The following is a 27,036-nucleotide window of genomic DNA, read 5'->3' on the forward strand; positions in this document are numbered from 1 at the left end:
TTTTGACTTCTGTGGACCCCCACTCTATCATTATTGGAACCCGGGGACCCCAATGAATCATTATCGTAATCCGGGGACCCAGCACTGAGTCACTACTGCAAGCTGGGGACCTAATCTTTTAATATTATGGGGGTCATTATGACCCTGGCAGTCAGCGTAAATATGGAGGAAGTAATGCCAACAGGCTGGCAGTACTTTTCTCCATTTTATGACATTAGCGGTTTGGCTAAAGCCAAACTGCCAATGTACCACACCAACCGCCACGGTGGTAACGACCCCCGGGCTGGAGACTTCAATCTCCAGCCCGGCGGGCGTCACTTGCCTGCCTGTGGGATTATCTCCCCACCTATCGCCATGGCAGTAAGCACTATTAGTGACAGGGAAGGGATTCCCTTCCCTGTCACTGATAGGGGTCTTCCCCGCCCCCCCTCCCCAGGTTTCCCCCAACCTCCCCTTCATCGCCAGACCCCCCTTCATACACGCCCCTCCCTTCACACACGCATACACACACCCATTCCAACATTCCATACATCCATTCACACACACTTACATAAATATACGCACACACGCATTCACACAACTCAACATACACGCACTCACACATCCAAACATGCGCACACACACACCCACATACAAACATGCACAGACATACAAACACACCCCCAAACACACACACAACACCCCCTACCCCACTCCTCTGTCGGAGCACCCGACTTACCTGTCATCAGTGGGTCCTCTGGCAGGAGATGGGACGGGGCACTGCTGCCAGCAGCAGCGTCCACCAGCAGAACACCACCAGGCAAAATTATTGTCATAATACGCCCAGCGGCGGTCTACTGTTATGGCGCAGCTGGTGGTAGCAGTGCCACCTTACCACCATCTGCCAGCATGGCCACAGCCGGATTTCTGCCGGTGACGGTCTTTTAGTGGCTGTCACTGCGGTGGTAGGTGGTTTTTACCGCCAAGGTCCTAATGAGGGCCTATATAATTTTCTAAGGAGTCACGGACCCCCGAGGAGGCTTCGCGGATCCCAAAGGGTCCCCAGACCACGGGTTGGGAACTACTGATCTAAGCAATTTGTCAGAACCGTCATAAAAATCCTAGGCCCTCATAATGACATTGGTGGCAAATCCCACTTACCGCCGCCGTGGCGGAAATCCGTTCACCATATTATGACACACACACACCAATCCGTCAGTATTCAGCCACATATACAAATCCGCCACACCAAAGGTCAGTGATAAACTGGCGGTATTAAAATCCACACTGTTACGCCAACAGAACAATGCCCACCACATTATGACCCACGAAACACCACAGCGGACATTCAACGGCGGTAAACCATTGGCGGTACATACCACCGCACTCACAATGGACACCCACTTACAAAACAACACCACATTGGACAATTTAAGCAACACAAACCTGACACCAATACACATTCCACACCAACACACCCACACAACTATAAAACACACACCCAGATTACCCACAACCCTTACAAACATTTACTGGCAGGAGATTGACACCAAGACCACTGACACAACTAGAGCCACACACTATTCACACCAATACACCACTCACGCACTACACATCACACACCCTGACACATCACCCAACACACCCTCACCAACACACATCACAGAACACCCATGGCACCACAAAGACACCCCTGTTTCACAGAGGAGGAGCTAAGGGTCATGGTGGAGGACATTTTCAAGGTAGAGCCACAGCTATTTGGAGCACAGCTGCAGCAGATATCAATAGCTAGGAAGATGGAGCTATGGCGGAGAATCGTGGACAGGGTCAACGCTGTGGGACAGCACCCAAGAACTAGGGATGACATCAGGAAGAGGTGGAATGACCTACCGGGGAAGGTATGTTCCATTACAGCAAGATACCAGCTCGCTGTACAGAGGACTGGCGGTGGACCCCCACCTCCTCCCCCACAACTCACAACATGAGAGGAGCAGATCTTGGCAATACTGCATCCTGAAGGTCTGGCCGGAGGAGGAGGAGGACTCGACTCTGGTAAATCAACTCTCTACTACTATCACCCCCCTACCTGCATGCCATCACATACCCTCACCCTCACTCCCATCACTCCACTACTTCCCACACACCCCACCATCACATCTCACTCATCCCCATGCAAAGCCCTTCATGCTGTACCAATGCATGGACACCCCTCGCAGCCCTGCATGGACACTGATCACTAAAGCATGCACACCATAGAAAACTAACAATCCCACCATACACTAACATACACAAGTGAAAGGTGCCAGGGCAAATCCAAACAAAAAGGGGAAGCCACAGATGTACAATATGTCAGACACAGAAACCATAGCACATCATTTACAACCCCACAGGTACCCCAGCCAATGTCACCGGAGAGTAGGTGCCAACACTATCCATTCCCCCAACTGAAGAGGCCCACAGTGATGACTGCAACTCCGGTCTTCAGGATCTGGATGACCTACCTGGCCCATCAGGGACCACTGGACAGCCGGTTACCCAGGACCAGTCACATACCACCACAGAGCCTCCCCCATCAGGAAACACCACCACAGCACCGACCCAACGTACCCATACCTCTGTCCCCAGGACACGTCAATCAGCAGTGTGTCCACCTCTACAGGGACCCCAGGGCACACTTCGCCCCCAAGACAATCAAGGACCTGGGGTCAGGGGCAGTGGGCACACGGTTCAGGGGACAGAGGCACAGGCCAACAGTGACACTGGGAGGACTGCTGTGCACCAGGGGGAGGACAGGCTCAGGGAACCGACTCTCCAGGAGACTCTCGCAGAGATCCTGGGAGCCTACCAACATTCCCAGGACACGATGGGCCAGATCCTGGACAATGTGCAGGAGAACAGGCGGCTGCAGGAGAGGCAGTACCAGGGGATCAGGGAGGACTTGCAGCCCATCAACAACACCCAGATCTCCATTGCTTGGGTGCTGGCAGACATGGCTAACATTATGAGGGAGGCAGTCTCACACCAACGGACCCCTGCCACTAGCCAGACATCTGAACAGCCTTCCACTTCTGCTGCTGCTAGTGGCCAGGAGGCCCTGCCACAGGACTCACGGCCACCAGCACTCCTCCCCCTCCAGAAGGTGAACCACCCTGCAAACGTTCCCTGCGATCCAGACAGAAGCCAAAGACACTTGCCAAGACCCCCGCCAGGAAATGAGACTCTCCTGATTGTCACCCTTGTGTCCCATTCTGTCACCCTGTCCACCTTGAACTGCCATTGCTCCCCTTCCTATGTCCCCATGGACAATACACCTTTGCTACAAATAGACTGGAACAATACCCTGGATTTTCCTCCATCATCACCCCATCCTATTGCACTTGCCCCTCCGTATATTAGCAGTTCAATAAACACCCTTTGAATAAAAAACATTTTGGAGTATGTCATGTATATCAAATATGTATTAATTGTAACAGGTACAAGCATTGCAAATCAACTGTACAGAGAATGAGAATAGATTAAAGACCTGTAGCTGGCTGTAGTTATCACACCAGGAGCATATATTAGGTCACCAACATCTGCAAAATGAACTGCCAAAGGGAACAGTAAGTGGGCGTAGAAGTTGCAAATATCAGCATGCCATTGGCACACAAATTAAAACAAATGCCACTGAAATGTGAAGTAACACTGTCCTACCTGTGTATCATTGGAAGTATTGTCAGATCACATTTGTTCTATTGTCCTCATCCTCTGCCTCCTCATCCTCACTATTCACAGGGTCTATTGCTGCCACACGGGCATCTCCAGCCTCCTCCTCTTGCAGGAATGGGACATGGTGTCTGAGGGCCAGGTTATGCAATATGCAGCATGCCACCACTATCTGGCAGACCTTCTTTGGTGAGTAGCCCAGGGATCCACATGTTAGATGAAGGCACCGGAACCTGGCCTTCAGGAGACCAAAGGTCCTTTCAATGATCCTTCTAGTTCACCCATGTGCTTCATTATAACACTCTTCTGCCCTTGTCCTAACATTCCTCACCGGGGTCACCAGCCGTGATAGGTTTGGGTAACCAGAGTCACCTGCAAATATTGATGGAAAACATTTAGCCACACACTATCCTATATGGCCCACACAATACCCATACACCAACATATACTGGGTGTGAACCATGGCTCTGCCTCTGTAGTTGGCCCATCACATTTGGTATGCTGCTATTCCTGAGGACAAAGGCATCATGCACCGCCACAGGATACTTAGCATTGACGTGTGAGATGTACTGGTCCGCCAAGCACACCATCTGAACATTCATAAAGTGGAAACTCTTACGATTCCTGAACACCTGCTCATTCTGCCGGGGGGGGGGGGGGACAAATGCAATATGTGTTCCATCAATCGCCCCAATTATGTTTGGAATATGTCCCATTGCATAAAACTCGGCCTTCACTGTGGCCAAATCCTCAACCTGGGGGAAAACAATGTAGCTGCACATGTGTTTTATCAGGGCAGACAACACTCTTGTCAGCACTATTGAGAATATTGGCTGTGACATTCCTGCTGCCAAGCCCACTGTCACTTGGTAAAAACCAGTTTCCGGGTATTGGAGTACAGATAGCACTTGCACGAGAGGGGGAATCCCAGTGGAGTGACAGATAGCAGAGATCAGGTCAGGCTCCAATCGGGCACACAGCTCTGTGATTGTGGCCCTATCCAGTCTATAGGTGAGTATTATGTGCCTGTCCTCCAGTGTAGCCAAGTCCACCAGGGGTCTGTACATGGGGCTATGTCTCCATCTCCTATTTATCCGCAGCCGTAGGTATCTAAGGGACACAAGAGTGAGGAGTCGGTCACAAACTGAACAATGGAACCAGAACATAACTTTGCATTCTGTAAACAAGAAATGGGTCATTGTGATTTGTCCAGTATGTGCTAATATCTCCTGTGACGCAGCATTATTCCAGGGCCTGCCCCCTACCCTGAAATGGCGTCCACCTGTACTGTGTGTAACAATGAGGTAATTCCGCTGACGTTGTGCGTCATTGCCGGAGGCGGTCGGGAACCACCGTACAAATCCTCATTTGCTAACATTGGGCCCTGTGGGTTACAGTGGCCAATGGTGATGTACACCGGCGGTGACGGTATGCACCGCCGCGGACGTGACCGCCATTTTCTAGCTGATTCCTCACTTGTTACCTGACCTTCCATAGGAGAGGACCTACACTGCATGTGCTGCTGTGACCTGTGTCTGGAACCTACCATGGCCCGTGTGACTGGGGAGAGGGTCCCAGCCTTCACTTCGGAGGAGTTGGAGAGACTGGTCGATGGGGTCCTACCTCAGTACGGACTGCTGTATGGGCCTCCAGACCAACAGGTGAGTACACTGTGAGCACAATGCATGTGGGATAAATGCATGGAGTTGTGTGTGTGATGGCTTCGTGTAAGGGGGGCTGGGTGGATGTCCTTTTGGCGGCGTACAGGTTGTGTGCTGGGCCATGTGTGTGTAAATGGTGATGTGAAAGGGTATGGTGGGCCATATGTGTAACAGACAGGACTGTTTGTCTAATTCTATTTTCCTGTGTGTATTGCCTCTGCAGGTTAGCGCCCATCACAAGATGGGTATATGGCGTGCCATCGCCAAGGAGGTGCGGACCCTGGGGGTCTATGGCAGGCAGAGCACCCACTGTCGCAAACGGTGGGAGGACCTAAGATGCTGAGCACGAAAGATGCTGGAGGCCCAGCTGGAGATGGCCTCCCAATGAGGAAGGGGTGCCTTCGAACCCTGACCCCCCTGATGGCCCGCATACTGGCGGTGGCCTATCCAGAGATGGATGGGCACTTGAGGGCATCACAGCAGCCACAAGGGGGTGAGTACAGTGCCCATCATTACAACTTACACATGGTAGGGTGGTATCCGTGTGGGGGATGTGTGAGTGGGTGCCCCTAGGCCAGGCCTGACATTGCAGCATAGGTCCTCTGGTGGCTAGGGTGCAGAAGGGAAAATTTAGCTACCTAGCTCATAGGCATCCACTACTGGTCAGGGCTGCGTGGGTACCAGGTGTGCTGCATTTGGCGGTGTGTGCCCCTTCCCATGCCTTGGAGGCATGCTTTTTCTCTGGTAGTGCAATGCATATTGCGTAGGCCTGTTCCCTGTGTGTGAGGGTGCTGTGTACGCCAGCGGTAGTGTTGGTGCAGCCATTGACCCAGTGTATCCTTTGTCTCTCTTCCCCCCTTTCTTGTTTTGTCATCCTGTCCTTATGTGTATTAGCATCATCAGGCGGAGGAGCAGAGGCACCAGCGACGGAGGGAGCTGCATCCCACAGGACCCAATAGGCAGAGTCCACCGACGGTGAGGGCACTAGTGGGATGCAGGGCAAGGGGAGCACCATGGTGGAGACTAGATGGGACAGTTCTGACACAGATACCTCCTCCGATGAAAGCTCCCTGGTGGTGGCGGACACTTCTGTGACCACCCCAGCTACAGGTACAGCCGCCACCCCCCATACCAGCACTGCCCTCCCAGCAGCTCCTCATTGAGTTGCCAGTGCCCGCCCACCCAGGTGGGTGGGCATCTCCTTCGCCCCAGGCACCTCAGGCCCTGCCCCAGTTAGCCCTGCTGCCCTGCGTGAGGAGGCTATTGACCTCCTGAGATCCATCTCTGTAGGGCAGTCAACCATTGTGAATGCCATCCAGGGCAGATGCAACAATCTAATGCATTCCTGGAGGGCATTCACACTGGATTGGCGGCCCAACAGAGATTGATTCAGGCTCTGGCCTCCTCTCTGATGGCAGCCATTATCCCTGTTTCTACCGACCCCCCTCCAACTTCCACTGCCCAGTCCCACTCCCCTCAACCCAAACCTAACCCAAGCACACATACAGACGAGCATGCACACAAGACAACACACAAGAGTGGCACAGGCAAACACAAGCACCACACATCATCCCACAGGCACTCACACAAACACCATCCAGGTGCAGACATACCAACATCCACTATTTCCACTGTCTCCCCCTCCTCCACCACCTCCCTCCCAGCCACGTCCACAGATACACATGCATGCACTACATCATCATCCAGTACCACCATCATCACCACAGCAAGGAGAACACACACCTCATTGGCAGACACCTCCATAACATCCACGCACACTTCCCCTGTGTCCTCTCCCACTGTGTCTGTCCCCCCCTCCTAAGGTACACGAACGCAAGCACTCAGACACCCAACAGCCATCCACCTCACAACAGCATACAGCCTATGCACCTGCACTCAAAAGCAGCAGACAGACACCTCCAACAACCATTCCCTCATCCTCCACTCCCATTCCTTCTCCCTCTTCCCGCCCCAATGACCCTAAAAAACTGTTCCTATACACTATTGACCTCTTCCCTCCCACTCCCTCTGCCCGTCCTGCATGTATGGGCAGGGTATCACGAACCCAGCGAAGCACCTCAGCCACACAGTCCATGGGCCCAGTCCTAACCGCACCCCCTCGTGGTGGAATGGATCCAGGGCCACATGTAATGTAAGGGGAAGGAACGTGCACCAGCCAGCCTCAAGGGGAGGGAGACAGCCCCAGCTGGCAAGAAGGGCAAGGAGTCTGCACCTACCACACGAAAGGCCAAGGAGTCTGCCCCAACAGGCAGGAAGATCGAGGAGCCTGCACCAGCAGGCATGAAAATGAAGGAGCCTGCACCAGCAGGCAGGAAGGGCAAGGAGCCTGGACCAGCAGGCAGGAAGATCAATGAGCCTGCACCAGCAGGCAGTAAGGGCAAGGAGCCTAGACCAGGAACTGTGACAGAGCACTCACCACCAACCAGTGGACAGCGGCCTGTCCACTCCAGAGCCAGTGGGTATGACATCCACCTTAGAGACTGTGGCCCATTACTCCCCAGGATCAAGCACAGGGCACGTTGCCCCCTACAGAACCAGTGGGTATGACACCCACCTTAGAGATTGTGACCTTGCACTCCCCAGGATCAAGCACAGGGCACGCTGCCCCCTCCAGAACCAGTGGGTATGACACCCACCTTAGAGACTATGGCCCATCACTTCCCAGGATCAAGCACAGGGCACTGTCTAAAGTGCGATATATTTATACAGATCTGCAAGGCCTCTTGATGTAGGTGTGTTCCCAAACAATAGATAACAGACATGCTTGGGACGGCAATTAATATAAACAATCCCTCGAAAGTATAGAGACGGAAAATCCCTAAGTGTGAACACCTACTGTTTGTTTGTCTTTGTTGCTTGATCTTGACGCCTTAGCACGTGACACTGATAATGTAACTCATAACAAGTGGCCTAACTATAAACAAGGCCGCCATCTTAGAAGAATTGAATAATTAAATGGGCTAAGACAGAGCAAGCTAAGTAGGTTAAAAGTCACTAGGTGACGGGGGCACGAGTCTGCAAGCCGGAGGCTAAGCTAACTCCTGTTATCCCATTAAAACAAACTAGTATTCACAACAGTTGCCCCTGCCAGAACCAGTGGGTAAGACACATACCTTAGAGACTGTGGCCCATCACTCCCCAGGATCAAGCACAGGGCACTGTGATCTTGCACTCCCCAGGATCACGCACAGGGCAGGTTGCCCCCTCCAGAACCGGTGGGTATGACACCCAACTTAGAGACTGTGGCCCATTACTCCCCATGATCAAGCATAGGGCATGTTGCCCCCTCCAGAACCAGTGGTCTTGTTACATCTGCCAGCTGAGGTACCCCCCATCCCCATGAGGTTCCTGCCTATTAACAAACTGATGCCTCTGCAGTGTTCTCTCCGTGTTGAAGCAGTTGACATGTGTGGCCTTGGACTTTGGCCTGTGGCCATGTGGCCCACAAAAATTGAGGACTGGGCTGTGTCCCCTTTCTGTACATATGTATGTATCTATTATCTTGCCTACCTTATTTTTTCTACTGTGTTGATCTTATTACAAACACTTTTTCAAATCGTTTTGTCCTTGCATTATTCTGCCGAGTTATGAGATCAAATTGTTTTTTTAATGCATCTGGTTGTATGTATGGCGTGTGTGTGTGAGGTGTGTGTTGTGTGTGTGTGTGTCACTCTCTTTTTCCTCCCCCCCTCTTGTGTGGTAGGCAGATGTACGCACCGTCGTCGTCTTCACCCGGGTTGGTGTTCATGGTGGAGCAGAACGTAGAATATAATCGGAAAAACATGCAGTTCTGGTTCCATGGCTGCGTGGTTCTTCCCTGTATCTCCAATGGTGAGTCCTTTCACTTCTGTGCAGTGTTTCTGTCAGGCTTTTGAGGTCGTTGGTACCGCCCTGGAAAAGGTGGCGGAATGTCTGGTCATAATATGGAGGGTGGAGCATTGACTTCCGCCTGGCTGTAGGCTGCTCCCGCCACGGTGGCTGTTGTTTCCGCCCTGGCGGTCGGTGTGGTACATTGGCTGTCTTTCGGAGATCTTTCTGCCATGGTCATAATTTGGCGGTAAGTACCACCAGCCTGTTGGCGGTATCACCGCCATTTTATCACTGACCGCCAGGGTCGTAATGAGGGCCCTAATCTATATGGACACAGGACAGTAGTCTAAATAGATAAATTGCCCAATTCAGGAAACCACCTCAATGGTGTTGCTAACTTAGTACCTTAAGTAAATAAGGAGGGGTCTGACCCAGTCAGGATGAAATACATGCCCCTTATGTATTGCAGATAATGCAGTGCATTGTGTGGTGTGCCATCCCACTTGGTCAGTTGCCGGCCTCCTCCCCGTTATCTGTACCTCCAGGAGTGTTCAGAGGTAAATGTTGTGAAGGAAAAGTAAATATGTGTATCATCAGCATACAGATTATAAGAGAATCAAAGTGATGATAATGTTTCCTGAGGACTGTTGTGTACTCAGAGAAAATTAGAGGGCCTAGAACAGACCGTGTGGCAGGGGAGTAGGGCTTGAAAGAGATAAACACCATGACTCAATAAAGGAACAGTCAGACAGTGAAAACCAGCTTGAGCTTCATACGTGTTGCCTAAGGTGATGAGTGCACCAAGAAGAGTTATCAAGGTCGGTGGTATTGAATATGACCAAAAAGGCAAGGGGTACTATTATGACAGGCAGTTTTTGTGATGTGCACCGTCCACATGTAATGGAGTTGGAAAAGTGACAAAGTAAGGTTTTAGTGGAGACTAGAGTTCTTAATCAGCTTTGGTTATGGTTACCCAATTATGAGCAGTGAGTAAAGCAGTACAGTGGTGAAAGACTAGGGGCCAGATTTACAAGGCCCTAGCACCACTGAAGCATCACTTTTAGCAACACTCTGGTGGCGCTATTCACTGCATCATATTAACAAGGATGTGTTAAGACACTTTTTGTGGCTTAACACCTTCTTGTAAATATAGGCCCCTCTGAGGCAGTTTTCTGTGGAAGAGGGGCGTGCAATGAGTGTTGCTGTGGGCGTTCCACTGCAACACCCATTGCTTTTGAAGCTGCCTAAGATTCACGAGAAATCGTAAATCTGTGGCAATGCCAAAACAAATGCTACCCAGGGGTGGCCTTAGCATGGCACAATGAGGAGGAATACTTTTTTTTCCTCCTCATTTTTGCTTTTTCTATGTGTGCTGCATTCTGCAGCACACATAGAGAAAGCAAAAGGCCATGAATGATTGTTTATGTGCAGTAAGGGACACCTCCCTGCACATAAACAATCACACCCCTCAATGCAGACACCCTTGCACTATGGTGCAAGGATGCCTGCATTGGCTCTGGCAGCTAAATTTAGCGCCAGCGTAGGGGGGAATGCAGGGGTGGCCCGTATTTTTCTAAATATGGCACATCCCTGCGATTCAAAAGTGGCATGGCGCTGCAAAAGTTTGTTGCAGCACTGCACTTCATCACTTTTTTGTAAATCTGGGCCTAGGCGTATATTGTGAAGATGCAAGTTGTGACACAAAGAAAGAGTTTGCAGTGCTTGCTGGATCCTTGGTAGATAGTATTGGTAGGACGACATCAGACTTGAAGCATTGGGGATATGTATAAGAACTTTGATCATAGGTACATAGTAAAGTAATGACTAGACTGACACTCCATCGCAGGGACATACTTGTGTGGTGGGTTCATAAAGATGGCCTAACAGAAAATATAACAAGTTTTTGACTGTCCCAGCCCTAAAGTGAATCGCTACGACCTTTCCCAGTTCCAGCAGGCTTCTAATAGAAATGGGTCTATGCTAATACTCAACTGCAAATTGGTATACGCCTTTACAATATATTTATTTGATTCTGGATTACCTCAAGAATCAGACATGATGTTTGAAGAAGTGATTTGAGTTTTTTTGGTCCTTCTTACAGATGGAAGTCGGATTTTCAAAAACAGAGGGGAGGCCCAATTCTGAAAGAGTTCTACTAACATGTGCAAGCCAAGGAATACTGAACCCTTTATGACAATGAAAACAGTCTCTCATATATGGGTGATTCAGACTGGCTTACTCATTAAGCCATAGTGAAAGCGGCAAGGACAAGGACCCCAATTTAATTCTACAACCTTCTAAATAAGGAAGCCCTAGCTCCTCATGACAAACAAAATGTGATGCTGAAAAGGGTAATGAGGAAAGGCGTCTTCAGAAACAATTCTCCTCAACCTGTATTGCTGAACAATTAAAAAAGCTCCAAATCCCTGCTCCATTTGTAGCTACAGGTATGTACTTATAATTAAAAGCTTCGAAGAGGGGTGTAATTGCCTTACCGACAGTAGGCCGAGGTATGTTATAAGTGCATCCACAGATTTAGATAACTTCATGTGATGATTTGATATATTTGATGCCCAAGACCCGAAGAGTCAAAAAAGATCCCAAGGAAAACTGCTGATTTTTTTCAACCAATAGTTTTCAAGAGCCATGGTGGATACACCCTGTTCTTTAGAACCACAGCTCATTATATGTGATTTACTAAAATTAGGCCCCGATTTATATTTTTTCACACAAAACTGCGCTAATGCAGTTTTGCGCGAAAAAGTATACCGCCGGCTAGCACCATCCCAAGATGCCGGCCGTGCGTAATTTTTGTGGTATGACGGTAGCTGGCAGTAGGGCCCGGCTAGCGTCATAAAAAAGGACACTAGCCGGGTGGGGGAGGCATGGGGGAACAGGAGGTTGTGCGTCAAAGGATGACGCTAGTCTGGTAAGAGGCATAATAATGCCTCTAACCAGACTAGCATCATCCTTTGCGCACAACCCCCATGGACATGACTCCTGCCTTAGTAAAGACAGGAGTCATGCCCACTACCCCAATGGCCCTGCCCACGGGACAATTGTCCCCTATGTAGGACCATTGGGCCCAATGCCATGTAGGGGGGCCCAAATTAGGCCCCCCTATGGTACTTCACATAAATATTTGAAATACTCACCTGTACTTACCTTACTTACCTGGGTTGGGGTCCCCCATCCTCTTGCGTCCCTCTGGTGTGGGTGGGGATGTCCCTGGGGCTAGGGAAGGGCACCTGTGGGCACATTCCATGGTCTCTGACCATGGAAATAGGCCCACAGGTCCCCTAAACCCTGCCCTGACCCAGGCGTTAAATAATGGCGTAAGCAAGTTTAGCGCCATTATTTAAGGCCCCCTTCCTCCCGTGCTTGATTTTAGCATGGGGGGATAAATATGGCGCTTTTTGCACGGGAACGCCTACCTTGCATCTCATTGACGCAAGGTAGTTTCCTGCGAGCAAAAATTACTTGAACTCCATAACTTTGGCACTAGACGGGTCTAGTGGCAAAGTATAAATATGAGGTAGGTTTGAGTCAAATTTGTGTAAAAAAAATGATGCAAATTTGGCACAAACATAGTATAAATCTGGGCCTTAGTTCTTAAGTCAAGGCCTGCCATAAATGCAACAAAGAAGCTGACCAACTTGCTTTTGCCACCGTAGTTCGTGCCATCAGGACCATACAATGGACGTATAAGAATGCGGGAATAGATACCTTTTTAACAGCTGAATCATCCTTGACAACAGTATTTGAAAATGAATTCAATTTATTAACATACAAAATGAACAAAAGAGGGCGATAACTCACCCCTACCGAACACCCAGAGAAAGTGAACATTTCTCAAATACTTCCCCATTCACACCAATCCCGACCCATGTGATTAAATGTTCATGTGAAACATAGAGAAAAATGCACTAAAGCAGCATCCAAACCCAACTCGATAATGGTTAGCCACAGTTTGGTACGGTTGATGCAGTCAAAGGCTGTGGAAAAATCCATGAGCACTAGATGCATTGAGCAGCTTGGGTAACTGTTTGCGAACTTTTTTTAACCAATGTTATCATGATTTTATTGTATTTTAATCTTACATGTAGGGACTGATTTAAGAAAAGTGGCGCAGCACCCAGTGCAGCGCCACTTTTCTTGCGACCCTTAGCGCCCCCCTAACACAACCATGTGTGCCGTATCTAAGAAATGGAGCACCATGGTGGTAGTTATGGGAACTACTGTCAAAAATTTTGACGCTAGTTCGGAGTTTTGCAGGATTAGCGTCAACATTTTTTATTCTAATCCTGCAAAATCCATTGAAGCCCATTGTAAACAATGGGGTACCTCATTTTAACGCCTGCTCTGAGCAGGCGTTAAAAGTGGCGAAAAAATGATGCAAAGAAATCTCTTATATTTCTTTGTGCATTTTTTCGGCCGCCCTAACGGGGGAACGCCCTCTTTGCATACATTATGCACGGGGCAGGCATAATGTAGCACAAATGGTTATAAAGTGAGTTTCGTCACCCCGATTTTAGCCTCGTAGGGCCACATTAGAGTAAAAAAATTGACGCTATTGTGTTGCAAGGAGGTGCTAGGAGCTCTTAAATCTGCCCGGTATTCTTTTATTTGTCTCTCCGACAGTCGATAAAAAATGATTTAATGTGAAGGTATAGAGTGAAATCAGACAGGGTAATGTGGAAGATGAAAGGGTGACTAGCATGATTATTCGGGTCTGGCCGGGTTGGATGCTGATCAAGAGTAGAAGGCGCTCTGAAGTATCAGAATGAGTTGAGTTGGTGATTTCATAGAGGAGATAGTCGGCTTGGATAAGTTCACAGGGTAGTCAGAGGTGGAGCATATGAATGGGGAAGAATCTGAAGAGAGAATCGACTGTGATTTTAATGTTTGTGGGTTCACCATGTTTGGGAAAACCCAATATTTTTGGAAACATCCTTTGAAAGTGTTTAATTCTAATTGCTTTTTAAATTAACGTTTTCTACATTTAATTTCAATTTTTATGTTTTAGATGTATCTTTTAGGATTGCATACAGTACCTGGGATGGTAAAGTATCCAGTTCACCACGTCTGACAGAATTTCCTCCAAAATGCCTTTTACCTTCCTAGATGAGACTTTCTGTGGTTGTGTGATGACCTGCTTTCTACAATAAGTGCCCATTATTGCATGGACCTTGAAAAAAGAACCACTCACCCTGCTGAATGAACTTGATGGCGTCAGCCCTGCGCTCGACGCCGAGTCTCCCCCACTGGTTGGTGTTGTCGAGGTAATGAGTGGCAATGACTGCCGGGGTCATGGTGATCATATTCTGTTCCCCACATCCGACGGGAACTGTGATGAGATGCTTCAGGTTGGCGCCATCAATGGAGTTCTCCACCGTTTCCCCCACTATATCTCCTGTGAAAAGTCACAGCTAGAATGAGCTATGAGACATTCATACAACATTAAAGGTGCCCTGGCAACTGTGCTGCTTTTTGGTTGTGCACCTCTTTTTTCTGCAGGACTGTCAACTCTTCAGTACAGTAGAGATATCATACTCTACAATTTCTGTCAGGGTGTATTATTTATCTAGCATTAAATTTTTCAAAGTTTTTTTAGACTATAGCTCACTCTCAAGCTGTGAATAAGGTTAACAGTGATAAGCCGCAGCCTAGATGTTTAGGCCCTGATTTATACTTTTTTGCACCGCATTACTGTAATTTTTTTATGCAAAAGCAGCGCAAACTTACAGAATACAATTGTATTTTGTAAGTTTGCGATACTTTTGCATCAATAAATTACGGTAATGCAGCGCAAAAAAAGTATAAATCAGGGCCCTAGATTCTGAACTTTCTTATACTACTGGTCTTACTTTTTCATGCTTTTTCACCACAGCCAATCAAAGCATGACTGTCTGCCTGTAGTGATGCCATTCTACGTAGCTGCCTTATTACACTACCATAGATGGCCACAGGAGACTGCCATATCACTACAAATGACCTACTAATTCCGTAATGCTTCAAAAAGTCTTGCAGTGGGGCTGATTTGAACAACCAATAAATTTGAGGCCAGATTTATAAGGCCCTATTGTCACCGGAGCATCACTTTTTGTGACGCTACAGTGGTGCAGTGCCCTATACCATAATATAAAGGTGGCTTTAAGCCACATTTTGTGTCTTAACACCACTTTGTAAATACACCCCCTTCTCACACACACATAGAAAAAGCAAACCGCCATTTAAGATTGTTTTTGTGCAGGAAGGTGTTTCTTCCTGCACAAAAACAATCTCCCTCTCAATGCAGCCATCCTTGCACCATGGTGCAAGGGTGGCTGTGTTGGCGCACGGCAGAAAATTTAGCACCAGCAGGGGGAAACAGAGGGGTGCGCCATATTCTAGTAAATATGGCGCATCCCTGCATTTTGAAAATGACGGTGCGCGGCGCTAACAAATTTGGAGCAGCGCCGCGCATCGTAATTTTCTAGTAAATCTGGTCCTTCGTTTAATGTCTTCCAAATTGTCAAGATATGTCACTCGCCCTTGGGCACACTCTTGAAAGAGACATTTGATATTCTCTAACACTTCACAAGATAATTTCTCGGTTGCACTTACCTTTCACACTGATGAAAGTGACCGGCTGTGTATTTGGAACGACATCGAGCAATGAAATGGGCTCTACATCAATTTTCTGAACACCATTCGTTCCTAGATAAAAAATCCAAATAACAGAATTACAGGGTCTATTACATTTCCTTCATAGAGGTAAATATTCTCCAGGGCATTTTCGTGCAAGATCTTTTTTATTTTTATATTTATTTCTTTTAACATTGTTATAAAGTGCAGTCATCTTGAAGGTATCAGTGTGCTGTATTTTAAACCAAAGAATAGTCAGAATTCTGTTACAATGAACTGTGTAACAACTAGTTTATAAGAAAATGAATGAACATATGAATTAAAAAGAAAGTATGTCTCATGGGAGGGAGAAGTGGAACAGAAGAACAGAAGAAAGTGATCATCTATAAAAGAAAAGATGTAAGTAGGCTGAGGAAGGGAAGCGTTATGTAAAGAGGGTATGAAAAAACAGCTAAGGTCAAAGACAGATCTGGAAGAGAAGCCAATAGGAGTGAAGGTGAAAATTTACAAAAGCTCATAAATATTGAATAATTGTCTAGAGACGGAAGACGTCAAAGGAAGTGAGTAGTGTCAGAGGTCAGAGCTGATAGTATTGACTGGAAAGTAAAATCAAGGCTACATGCAGGGGTGAGCAGACAAAAGGTGGAAGGAGTCATGATGGAGCTCATCAGCTAGTGATCTAGAGGAATGAAGGCTTGAGCAGGAGAAGCGGATGTAGGGGATTTATGAACACAAAACTAGCTGGAAAACCCTACACAAAGCAGGTTTACAGCTCATTTGTCAAAGCTCTCCGTAGTTCTAACCCATTCTGGATCTTGCAACCTCTCTTGGACATGTAAGGAGGCTTTAGAAGCCTCTTGTTTGTGTTTTTGGGCAGGCTGGGAGTGGGTCTCAAGCACAAAGCTCTGCCTTCCTTTCCATGCTAGGGGTAGTTCTTATCGCATAATGTTCTTATGAATTTTGCTCCAGAGTTTGGGTTGGGGTGCTAGGCACGAGAAGGTCTGTCAGGCACTTGTGTTTTTTAGCTGCAGAAATCTGAAGAATTAGTTATGTATGAACAGCTTTGTAAGTTATACAGACGATTTTGAAAGTAAAATCTCCTAATGGTGATGCTTAAAAATGTCCATAACAAAGTCCGATTCCCTGGCATTTTTTTTTATAAAATGAGCTGTGCAGGGGGACCTTGAGGAGTAAAATTGATGATTTAGGGAGACTGGCTAGAAAGACATTCCAGCTGTCTACATGAGAGGGAACTAGTGCTTGTGCCATTGTTCTGAAGATTTCCAGCGGAAATGAGCTTTTTATATGCCACTTCCCTTGGGTTTTTGATTGGTGTAGTTCAGAGAGCCATTAAGTGAAGTAAGTACCCAAGAGAGTTGGTAAATGGCCGGAGACTGTGTGGTATTCTCAAGGGGGCTAATTCATTTTACCTTTTTATTGAAGGAGTGGATGGTTTGAATGTAAAAATATGAGTTTCGTCTTCTTGGGTTTTGATTTCAGGGAGACTGCAGATGTCCAAATGGTGATTAGTTAAAGGCAGTTTTACAAGTTGTTGATCCTAGAGGGGTTAAGTCAGAGAGGGCTATTTCTGGTGCTCTCATGTAGTGTTTTGTTCTCCACTTGTAACACTTCTAAATGGGTCTCCATGTTGAGGCTAAAGAGGTGGGGGAAGAGCATGATCCTTGTGGGATGCCACAGTTTAGATAATAAGATGATGAATGCAATGCATTGACTTTGATGTATTTTGTTCTGGCACTCAGGAAGGAGTGGAACAAATTATGTATATTGCCTTCTGTACCAATTCTGGTTGAGAGGATGTTCAGTAATGGCCTGTTGTTGGAAAATGGCCCTCTCTGATGGGTCACCCCCAAAATATTTGCCTTCCTCCTCCTCTTTTTCTGACTGCATTTATGTTGGCTTTAGGACTCTGAGCACTTTGCCACTGCTAACCAGTGATAAAATGCATAAGCTTTCTTCTTTAAATGTGATAACATTAGTACATACACAATTGGCATATTTAAGTGACTTGCACGTCCCTTGTAAAGTGTTATACCATATACCCAGGGCCTGTAAATCGAATGTTACTAGTGGGCTTGCAGCACAGCTTGTGCCATCCACATAATGTAAACATGTGTCAGTCACGTCTGCCACTGCAGAGTCTGTGTGTGCAGTTTTACTACCACTGTGACTTGTCATTTAAAACTCCCTGCCAAGCCTTAAACTCCCCTTTTATTACACACATGTCACCCCTAAGATGGGCCCCAGTTAGCCCATGGGGCAGAGTTCTGTGTAAGTAAAAGGTAGGGCATGTACTCTTAAGTTTTGCTTGTCCTAGTAGTAAAAAAACACCCCAATTCGTTTTTCAGTACTGTGAGGCCTTACATTGGGAATTCATTGTTACACTTTTAAGTTGAAATTCCTGATTGAGAAGGAGTAGCTATGTCATGTCTCATATCATTGGAATAGTAATGCTACGTTCCCTTTAGTGGTAAAGTCTGATTTAACATTACTATTTTAGAAATGCTACTTTGAGAAAGTGGACATTTCTCTGCTCTTGCAGCTCTGTGTGCTTGCAGCCTGTCTCCATTACACATCTGGGGTGGGTAAGAGCCACACTGTGTGCATTCCCTCCAGACAGCCACAAACACAGGAAACCTAGGTGTGGCTGACAGCTCACCTGCATTCTGATGGCTCATCCTGGTCAAGAAGGAATGGAGGGGCTGACACACCTGAATAGGCAGTACTTGTCCCCACACAAATGAATGATTACCCCCTACTGATACTCTGGAGCCAGGGCTCGGCAGTAACGGCCTATGTGCACTTCAAAGATCCTTCTTTAAAGTCTCCCCCACTTCAAAGGCACAAGTAGGTAAAAAGGACTGGGTCTCTGACCCCACTAAATCAGACACTACTGGACCTACAACTGGAATCTGTCAGAAGAACACCTGTGCTGCATCAAGGACTGTTACTCTGCTGGACTTCTGATCTGGAAGGACTGCTTTTCTGCTGTACTACCCTGCTGCCTGCTGCTCTCTGACCCTGCTTAGGGAGAGCTGGACTCTGCCTTGCACCCACAGTGATCTCCAAGGGCTTGTTGGCTTGCCTCCTGTTGCTTGAGACTCAGGGATATCAAGGTCTCTATCCCTGCTCCTGTGCCTGTTCGACTGGAAGTGGACACAGATACTTGCAACAGGGAAATCAACGTATCTCCAGCCTGCTTAGAGCAGAACCAGTGCATCAAGCCTGTTGCAGGAGTAGGACCGGCGCATCGCTCTCAGAACCGATGCCTCGCCGTTGAAAGCCCAACGCTCAGAGCTGTGCATCACCATCGCATCAGCTTGGAGAGATTGATGCATCCCCTTGACTGTGCATAGAAACCTGGCGCATCGTGCCTGGAACCAGCACCTCTCAGCTCGGCCCACCGACATTGGAATCAATGCATCGCCACCACTGTGTGAAGAAAATAAATGCACCATCTCGACTGTGGACCCGGCCTATACGCATCGCTCACCTGTACCTCGCATCTCGCTGTTGCGACCAAAATCAAGGTGTAAGGAAATGCCTCCTTGGCATGGTTGCCCCCTGACTTTTTGCCTTTGCTGATGCTATGTTTACAATTGAAAGTGTGCTGAGGCCTGCTAACCAGGCCCCAGCACCAGTGTTCTTTCCCTAACCTGTACTTTTGTATCCACAATTGGCAGACCCTGGCATCCAGATAAGTCCCTTGTAACTGGTACTTCTAGTACCAAGGGCCCTGATGCCAAGGAAGGTCTCTAAGGGCTGCAGCATGTCTTATGCCACCCTGGAGACCTCTCACTCAGCACAGACACACTGCTTGCCAGCTTGTGTGTGCTAGTGAGGACAAAACGAGTAAGTCGACATGGCACTCCCCTCAGGGTGCCATGCCAGCCTCTCACTGCCTATGCAGTATAGGTAAGACACCCCTCTAGCAGGCCTTACAGCCCTAAGGCAGGGTGCACTATACCATAGGTGAGGGTACCAGTGCATGAGCATGGTACCCCTACAGTGTCTAAACAAAACCTTAGACATTGTAAGTGCAGGGTAGCCATAAGAGTATATGGTCTGGGAGTTTGTCAAACACGAACTCCACAGCACCATAATGGCTACACTGAAAACTGGGAAGTTTGGTATCAAACTTCTCAGCACAATAAATGCACACTGATGCCAGTGTACATTTTATTGTAAAATACACCCCAGAGGGCACCTTAGAGGTGCCCCCTGAAACTTAACCGACTATCTGTGTAGGCTGACTAGTTTTAGCAGCCTGCCACAAACCGAGACATGTTGCTGGCCCCATGGGGAGAGTGCCTTTGTCACTCGGAGGCCAGTAACAAAGCCTGCACTGGGTGGAGATGCTAACACCTCCCCCAGGCAGGAATTGTCACACCTGGCGGTGAGCCTCAAAGGCTCACCTCCTTTGTGCCAACCCAGCAGGACACTCCAGCTAGTGGAGTTGCCCGCCCCCTCCGGCCAGGCCCCACTTTTGGCGGCAAGGCCGGAGAAAATAATGAGAAAAACAAGGAGGAGTCACTGGCCAGTCAGGACAGCCCCTAAGGTGTCCTGAGCTGAGGTGACTCTAACTTTTAGAAATCCTCCATCTTGCAGATGGAGGATTCCCCCAATAGGGTTAGGATTGTGACCCCCTCCCCTTGGGAGGAGGCACAAAGAGGGTGTACCCACCCTCAGGGCTAGTAGCCATTGGCTACTAACCCCCCAGACCTAAACACGCCCTTAAATTTAGTATTTAAGGGCTACCCTGGACCCTAGAAAATTAGATTCCTGCAACTACAAGAAGAAGGACTGCCTAGCTGAAAACCCCTGCAGAGGAAGACCAGAAGACGACAACTGCCTTGGCTCCAGAAACTCACCGGCCTGTCTCCTGCCTTCCAAAGATCCTGCTCCAGCGACGCCTTCCAAAGGGACCAGCGACCTCGACATCCTCTGAGGACTGCCCCTGCTTCGAAAAGACAAGAAACTCCTGAGGACAGCGGACCTGCTCCAAGAAAGGCTGCAACTTTGTTTCCAGCAGCCTTGAAAGAACCCTGCAAGCTCCCCGCAAGAAGCGTGAGACTTGCAACACTGCACCCGGCGACCCCGACTCGGCTGGTGGAGATCCAACACCTCAGGAGGGACCCCAGGACTACTCTGATACTGTGAGTACAAAAACCTGTCCCCCCTGAGCCCCCACAGCGCCGCCTGCAGAGGGAATCCCGAGGCTTCCCCTGACCGCGACTCTTTGAATCCAACGTCCCGACGCCTGGGAGAGACCCTGCACCCGCAGCCCCCAGGACCTGAAGGACCGGACTTTCACTGGAGAAGTGACCCCCAGGAGTCCCTCTCCCTTGCCCAAGTGGAGGTTTCCCCGAGGAACCCCCCCCTTGCCTGCCTGCAGCGCTGAAGAGATCCCGAGATCTCTCATAGACTAACCTTGCGAACCCGACGCTTGTTTCTACACTGCACCCGGCCGCCCCCGCGCCGCTGAGGGTGAAATTTCTGTGTGGGCTTGTGTCCCCCCCGGTGCCCTACAAAACCCCCCTGGTCTGCCCTCCGAAGACGCGGGTACTTACCTGCAAGCAGACCGGAACCGGGGCACCCCCTTCTCTCCATTCTAGCCTATGTGTTTTGGGCACCACGTTGAACTCTGCACCTGACCGGCCCTGAGCTGCTGGTGTGGTGACTTTGGGGTTGCTCTGAACCCCCAACGGTGGGCTACCTTGGACCAAGAACTGAACCCTGTAAGTGTCTTACTTACCTGGTAAAACTAACAAAAACTTACCTCCCCCAGGAACTGTGAAAATTGCACTGTGTCCACTTTTAAAACAGCTATTTGTCAATAACTTGTAAAGTATACATGCAATTTTTATGATTTGAAGTTCCTAAAGTACTTACCTGCAATACCTTTCGAATGAGATATTACATGTAGAATTTGAACCTGTGGTTCTTAAAATAAACTAAGAAAAGATATTTTTCTATAACAAAACCTATTGGCTGGATTTGTCTCTGAGTGTGTGTACCTCATTTATTGTCTATGTGTATGTACAACAAATGCTTAACACTACTCCTTGGATAAGCCTATTGCTCGACCACACTACCACAAAATAGAGCATTAGTATTATCTATTTTTACCACTATTTTACCTCTAAGGGGAACCCTTGGACTCTGTGCATGCTATTCCTTACTTTGAAATAGCACATACAGAGCCAACTTCCTACTTTGGTGGATCAGCGGTGGGGTACAAGACTTTGCATTTGCTGGACTACTCAGCCAATACCTGATCACACGACAAATTCCAAAATTGTCATTAGAAACTCATTTTTGCAATTTTAAATTTTTCTAAATTCTTAAAAGTCCTGCTAGGGCCTTGTGTGTTAAGTCCCTGTTTAGCATTGTCTTTTAGAGTTTAAAAGTTTGTTAAAAGTTTGAAATTAGATTCTAGAAACAGTTTTAGATTCTTTAAAAAGTCTTCCAACTTTTAGCAAAATAATGTCTGATACAGAGATGAATGTGGTGGAACTCGACACCACACCTTACCTCCATCTTAAGATGAGGGAGCTAAGGTCTCTCTGTAATATCAAAAAAATAACCATTGGCTCCAGACCTACCAAAATTCAGCTCCAGGAGCTGTTGGCAGAGTTTGAAAAAGCCAACCCCTCTGATGATGACATCACAGAGGAAGAAATTAGTGACTTGGAGGCCAATGTCCCTCCTCCAGTCCTAAATAGGGAGAACAGGACCCCTCAAGTCCTGTCTCCAACTGTGTTAGTCAGAAATGGTGAGTCCCTCACAGGAGGGTCCCACATTTCTGAAATCACTGAGGATGCTCTCAGTGAAGATGACCTCCTGTTAGCCAGGATGGCCAAAAGATTGGCTTTAGAGAGACAGCTCCTAGCCATAGAAAGGGAAAGACAAGAGATGGGCCTAGGACCCATCAATGGTGGCAGCAATATAAATAGGGTCAGAGATTCTCCTGACATGTTAAAAATCCCCAAAGGGATTGTGACAAAATTTGAAGATGGTGATGACATCACCAAGTGGTTCACAGCTTTTGAGAGGGCTTGTGTAACCAGAAAAGTGAACAGATCTCACTGGGGTGCTCTCCTTTGGGAAATGTTCACTGGAAAGTGTAGGGATAGACTCCTCACACTCTCTGGAAAAGATGCAGAATCTTATGACCTCATGAAGGGTACCCTGATTGAGGGCTTTGGATTCTCCACTGAGGAGTACAGGATTAGGTTCAGGGGGGCTCAAAAATCCTCGAGCCAGACCTGGGTTGACTTTGTTGACTACTCAGTGAAAACACTAGATGGTTGGATTCAAGGCAGTGGTGTAAGTAATTATGATGGGCTGTACAATTTATTTGTGAAAGAACACCTGTTAAGTAATTGTTTCAATGATAAACTGCATCAGCATCTGGTAGACCTAGGACCAATTTCTCCCCAAGAATTGGGAAAGAAGGCGGACCATTGGGTCAAGACAAGGGTGTCCAAGACTTCAACAGGGGGTGACCAAAAGAAAGGGGTCACAAAGACTCCCCAGGGGAAGGGTGATGAGACAACCAAAACTAAAAATAGTAAAGAGTCTTCTACAGGCCCCCAAAAACCTGCACAGGAGGGTGGGCCCAGAGCCTCTTCACAAAACAATGGGTACAAGGGTAAAAACTTTGATCCCAAAAAGGCCTGGTGTCATAGCTGTAAACAGCATGGACACCAAACTGGAGACAAGGCCTGTCCCAAGAAAGGTTCCACTCCAAACTCCCATCCAGGTAACACTGGTATGGCTAGTCTCCAAGTGGGATCAACAGTGTGCCCAGAGCAAATCAGGGTCCACACTGAAGCTACTCTAGTTTCTGAGGGTGGGGTGGATTTAGCCACACTAGCTGTCTGGCCGCCTAACATGCAAAAATACAGACAGCAACTCTTAATTAATGGGACTAGAATAGAGGGCCTGAGGGATACAGGTGCCAGTGTCACCATGGTGACAGAGAAACTGGTTTCCCCTGGCCAATACCTGACTGGAAAAACTTACACAGTCACCAACGCTGACAATCAGAGAAAAGTACATCCCATGGCAATGGTTACTTTAGAATGGGGAGGGGTCAATGGCCTGAAACAGGTGGTGGTCTCCTCAAATATCCCAGTGGACTGTCTGCTTGGAAATGACCTGGAGTCCTCAGCATGGGCTGAGGTAGAACTAAAAACCCATGCAGCAATGCTGGGTATCCCTGAACTGGTGTGTGTGAAAACAAGAGCACAGTGCAAGGCACAGGGTGAACAAGTAGAGCTGGAGTCTGGAAGAATGGCCCAGCCTACCAAGAGAACAGGAAAGTCAATTGGGAAACCAACTGCAACACAGCAAAAGAAAGGGAACCTCTCTTCTCAGGAAGAAGTTCTGCCCTCTGAGGGAACTGAGCCTTTGGAGCTTGAACCTTATCAGGTTGAGCTCTTAGGCCCAGGGGGACCCTCAAGGGAGGAGCTGTGTAAGGGACAAGAAACCTGTCCCTCTCTTGAAGGCCTTAGGCAGCAAGCTGCTGAAGAGTCCAAAGGCAAGAAAAATGGAACGCATAGGGTCTATTGGGAAGATGGACTCCTGTACACTGAGGCCAGAGATCCCAAACCTGGTGCCACTAGGAGAGTGGTAGTGCCTCAGCTGTTCAGGAAGTTCATCCTAACATTGGCCCATGACATTCCCCTTGCTGGACATTTGGGACAAACCAAGACGTGGGAGAGGTTAGTCAACCACTTCTACTGGCCCAATATGTCCAACATGGTTAAGGAGTTTTGCCTCTCCTGCCCCACCTGTCAAGCCAGTGGTAAGACAGGTGGACATCCAAAGGCCCCCCTCATTCCACTTCCAGTGGTGGGGGTTCCCTTTGAAAGAGTGGGTGTGGACATAGTTGGTCCACTAGAACCTCCCACAGCCTCAGGAAATATGTATATCCTGGTAGTAGTGGATCATGCTACCAGGTATCCTGAAGCTATTCCCCTTAGGTCGACTACTGCCCCTGCAGTAGCCAAGGCCCTCATTGGTATCTTTACCAGAGTGGGTTTCCCTAAGGAGGTGGTGTCTGACAGAGGTACCAACTTCATGTCAGCATACCTAAAGCACATGTGGAATGAGTGTGGAGTGACTTATAAATTCACTACACCATACCATCCACAAACTAATGGCTTGGTTGAGAGATTCAACAAGACATTAAAAGGCATGATCATGGGGCTCCCAGAAAAGCTCAAAAGGAGATGGGATGTCCTCTTGCCATGTCTGCTTTTCGCTTACAGAGAGGTGCCACAGAAGGGAGTAGGATTCTCACCCTTTGAACTTCTGTTTGGTCATCCTGTAAGGGGACCACTCGCCCTTGTTAAAGAAGGCTGGGAGAGACCTCTCCATGAGCCTAAACAGGACATAGTGGACTATGTACTTGGCCTTCGCTCTAGAATGGCAGAGTACATGGAAAAGGCAACCAAAAACCTTGAGGCCAGCCAACAGCTCCAGAAGTTTTGGTATGACCAAAAGGCTGCACTGGTTGAGTTCCAACCAGGGCAGAAAGTCTGGGTTCTGGAGCCTGTGGCTCCCAGGGCACTCCAGGACAAATGGAGTGGCCCTTACCCAGTGCTAGAAAGGAAGAGTCAGGTCACCTACCTGGTGGACCTGGGCACAAGCAGGAGCCCCAAGAGGGTGATCCATGTGAACCGCCTTAAGCTCTTCCATGACAGGGCTGATGTGAATCTGTTGATGGTAACAGATGAGGATCAGGAGGCAGAGAGTGAACCTCTCCCTGATCTTCTGTCATCAGACCCAAAAGATGGCACAGTAGATGGAGTGATCTACTCAGACACCCTCTCTGGCCAACAGCAAGCTGATTGTAGGAGAGTCCTACAACAGTTTCCTGAACTCTTCTCCCTAACCCCTGGTCAGACACACCTGTGTACCCATGATGTGGACACAGGAGACAGCATGCCTGTCAAAAACAAAATCTTTAGACAGTCTGACCATGTTAAGGAAAGCATCAAGGTGGAAGTCCACAAGATGCTGGAATTGGGAGTAATTGAGCGCTCTGACAGCCCCTGGGCTAGCCCAGTGGTCTTGGTCCCCAAACCTCACACCAAAGATGGAAAGAAAGAGATGAGGTTTTGTGTGGACTACAGAGGGCTCAATTCTGTCACCAAGACAGATGCTCATCCAATTCCAAGAGCTGATGAGCTCATAGACAAATTAGGTGCTGCCAAATTCTTAAGTACCTTTGACTTGACAGCAGGGTACTGGCAAATAAAAATGGCACCTGGAGCAAAAGAGAAAACAGCATTCTCCACACCTGATGGGCATTATCAGTTTAATGTTATGCCCTTTGGTTTAAAGAATGCCCCTGCCACCTTCCAAAGGTTGGTGAATCAAGTCCTTGCTGGCTTGGAGTCCTTTAGCACAGCTTATCTTGATGATATTGCTGTCTTTAGCTCCACCTGGCAGGATCACCTGGTCCACCTGAAGAAGGTTTTGAAGGCTCTGCAATCTGCAGGCCTCTCTATCAAGGCATCCAAATGCCAGATAGGGCAGGGAACTGTGGTTTACTTGGGCCACCTTGTAGGTGGAGGCCAAGTTCAGCCACTCCAACCCAAGATCCAGACTATTCTGGACTGGGTAGCTCCAAAAACCCAGACTCAAGTCAGGGCATTCCTTGGCTTGACTGGGTATTACAGGAGGTTTGTGAAGGGATATGGATCCATTGTGACAGCCCTCACTGAACTCACCTCCAAGAAAATGCCCAAGAAAGTGAACTGGACTGTGGAATGCCAACAGGCCTTTGACACCCTGAAACAGGCAATGTGCTCAGCACCAGTTCTCAAAGCTCCAGATTATTCTAAGCAGTTCATTGTGCAGACTGATGCCTCTGAACATGGGATAGGGGCAGTTTTGTCCCAAACAAATGATGATGGCCTTGACCAGCCTGTTGCTTTCATTAGCAGGAGGTTACTCCCCAGGGAGCAGCGTTGGAGTGCCATTGAGAGGGAGGCCTTTGCTGTGGTTTGGTCCCTGAAGAAGCTGAGACCATACCTCTTTGGGACTCACTTCCTAGTTCAAACTGACCACAGACCTCTCAAATGGCTGATGCAAATGAAAGGTGAAAATCCTAAACTGTTGAGGTGGTCCATCTCCCTACAGGGAATGGACTTTATAGTGGAACACAGACCTGGGACTGCCCATGCCAATGCAGATGGCC

General features: G+C 48.2%; 1 protein-coding gene across 1 annotated transcript in view; it reads right to left on the reverse strand.

Moving 5' to 3' along the window:
- The window catches only part of LOC138293808 (venom factor-like), a 473,276-nt gene that overhangs the window by 139,929 nt on the left and 306,311 nt on the right, over nt 1-27,036 (reverse strand). Inside the window, exons 24-25 of the mRNA XM_069233135.1 lie at nt 15,783-15,875; nt 14,386-14,589 (exon numbers count right to left, since the gene is read on the reverse strand). Of these exons, the coding sequence (XP_069089236.1) occupies nt 14,386-14,589; nt 15,783-15,875 (297 nt within the window). The remainder of the gene's footprint in view (nt 1-14,385; nt 14,590-15,782; nt 15,876-27,036) is intronic.

Source organism: Pleurodeles waltl, chromosome 4_2 (genome assembly GCF_031143425.1).
Source record: "Pleurodeles waltl isolate 20211129_DDA chromosome 4_2, aPleWal1.hap1.20221129, whole genome shotgun sequence".
Lineage (NCBI taxonomy): Eukaryota > Metazoa > Chordata > Amphibia > Caudata > Salamandridae > Pleurodeles > Pleurodeles waltl.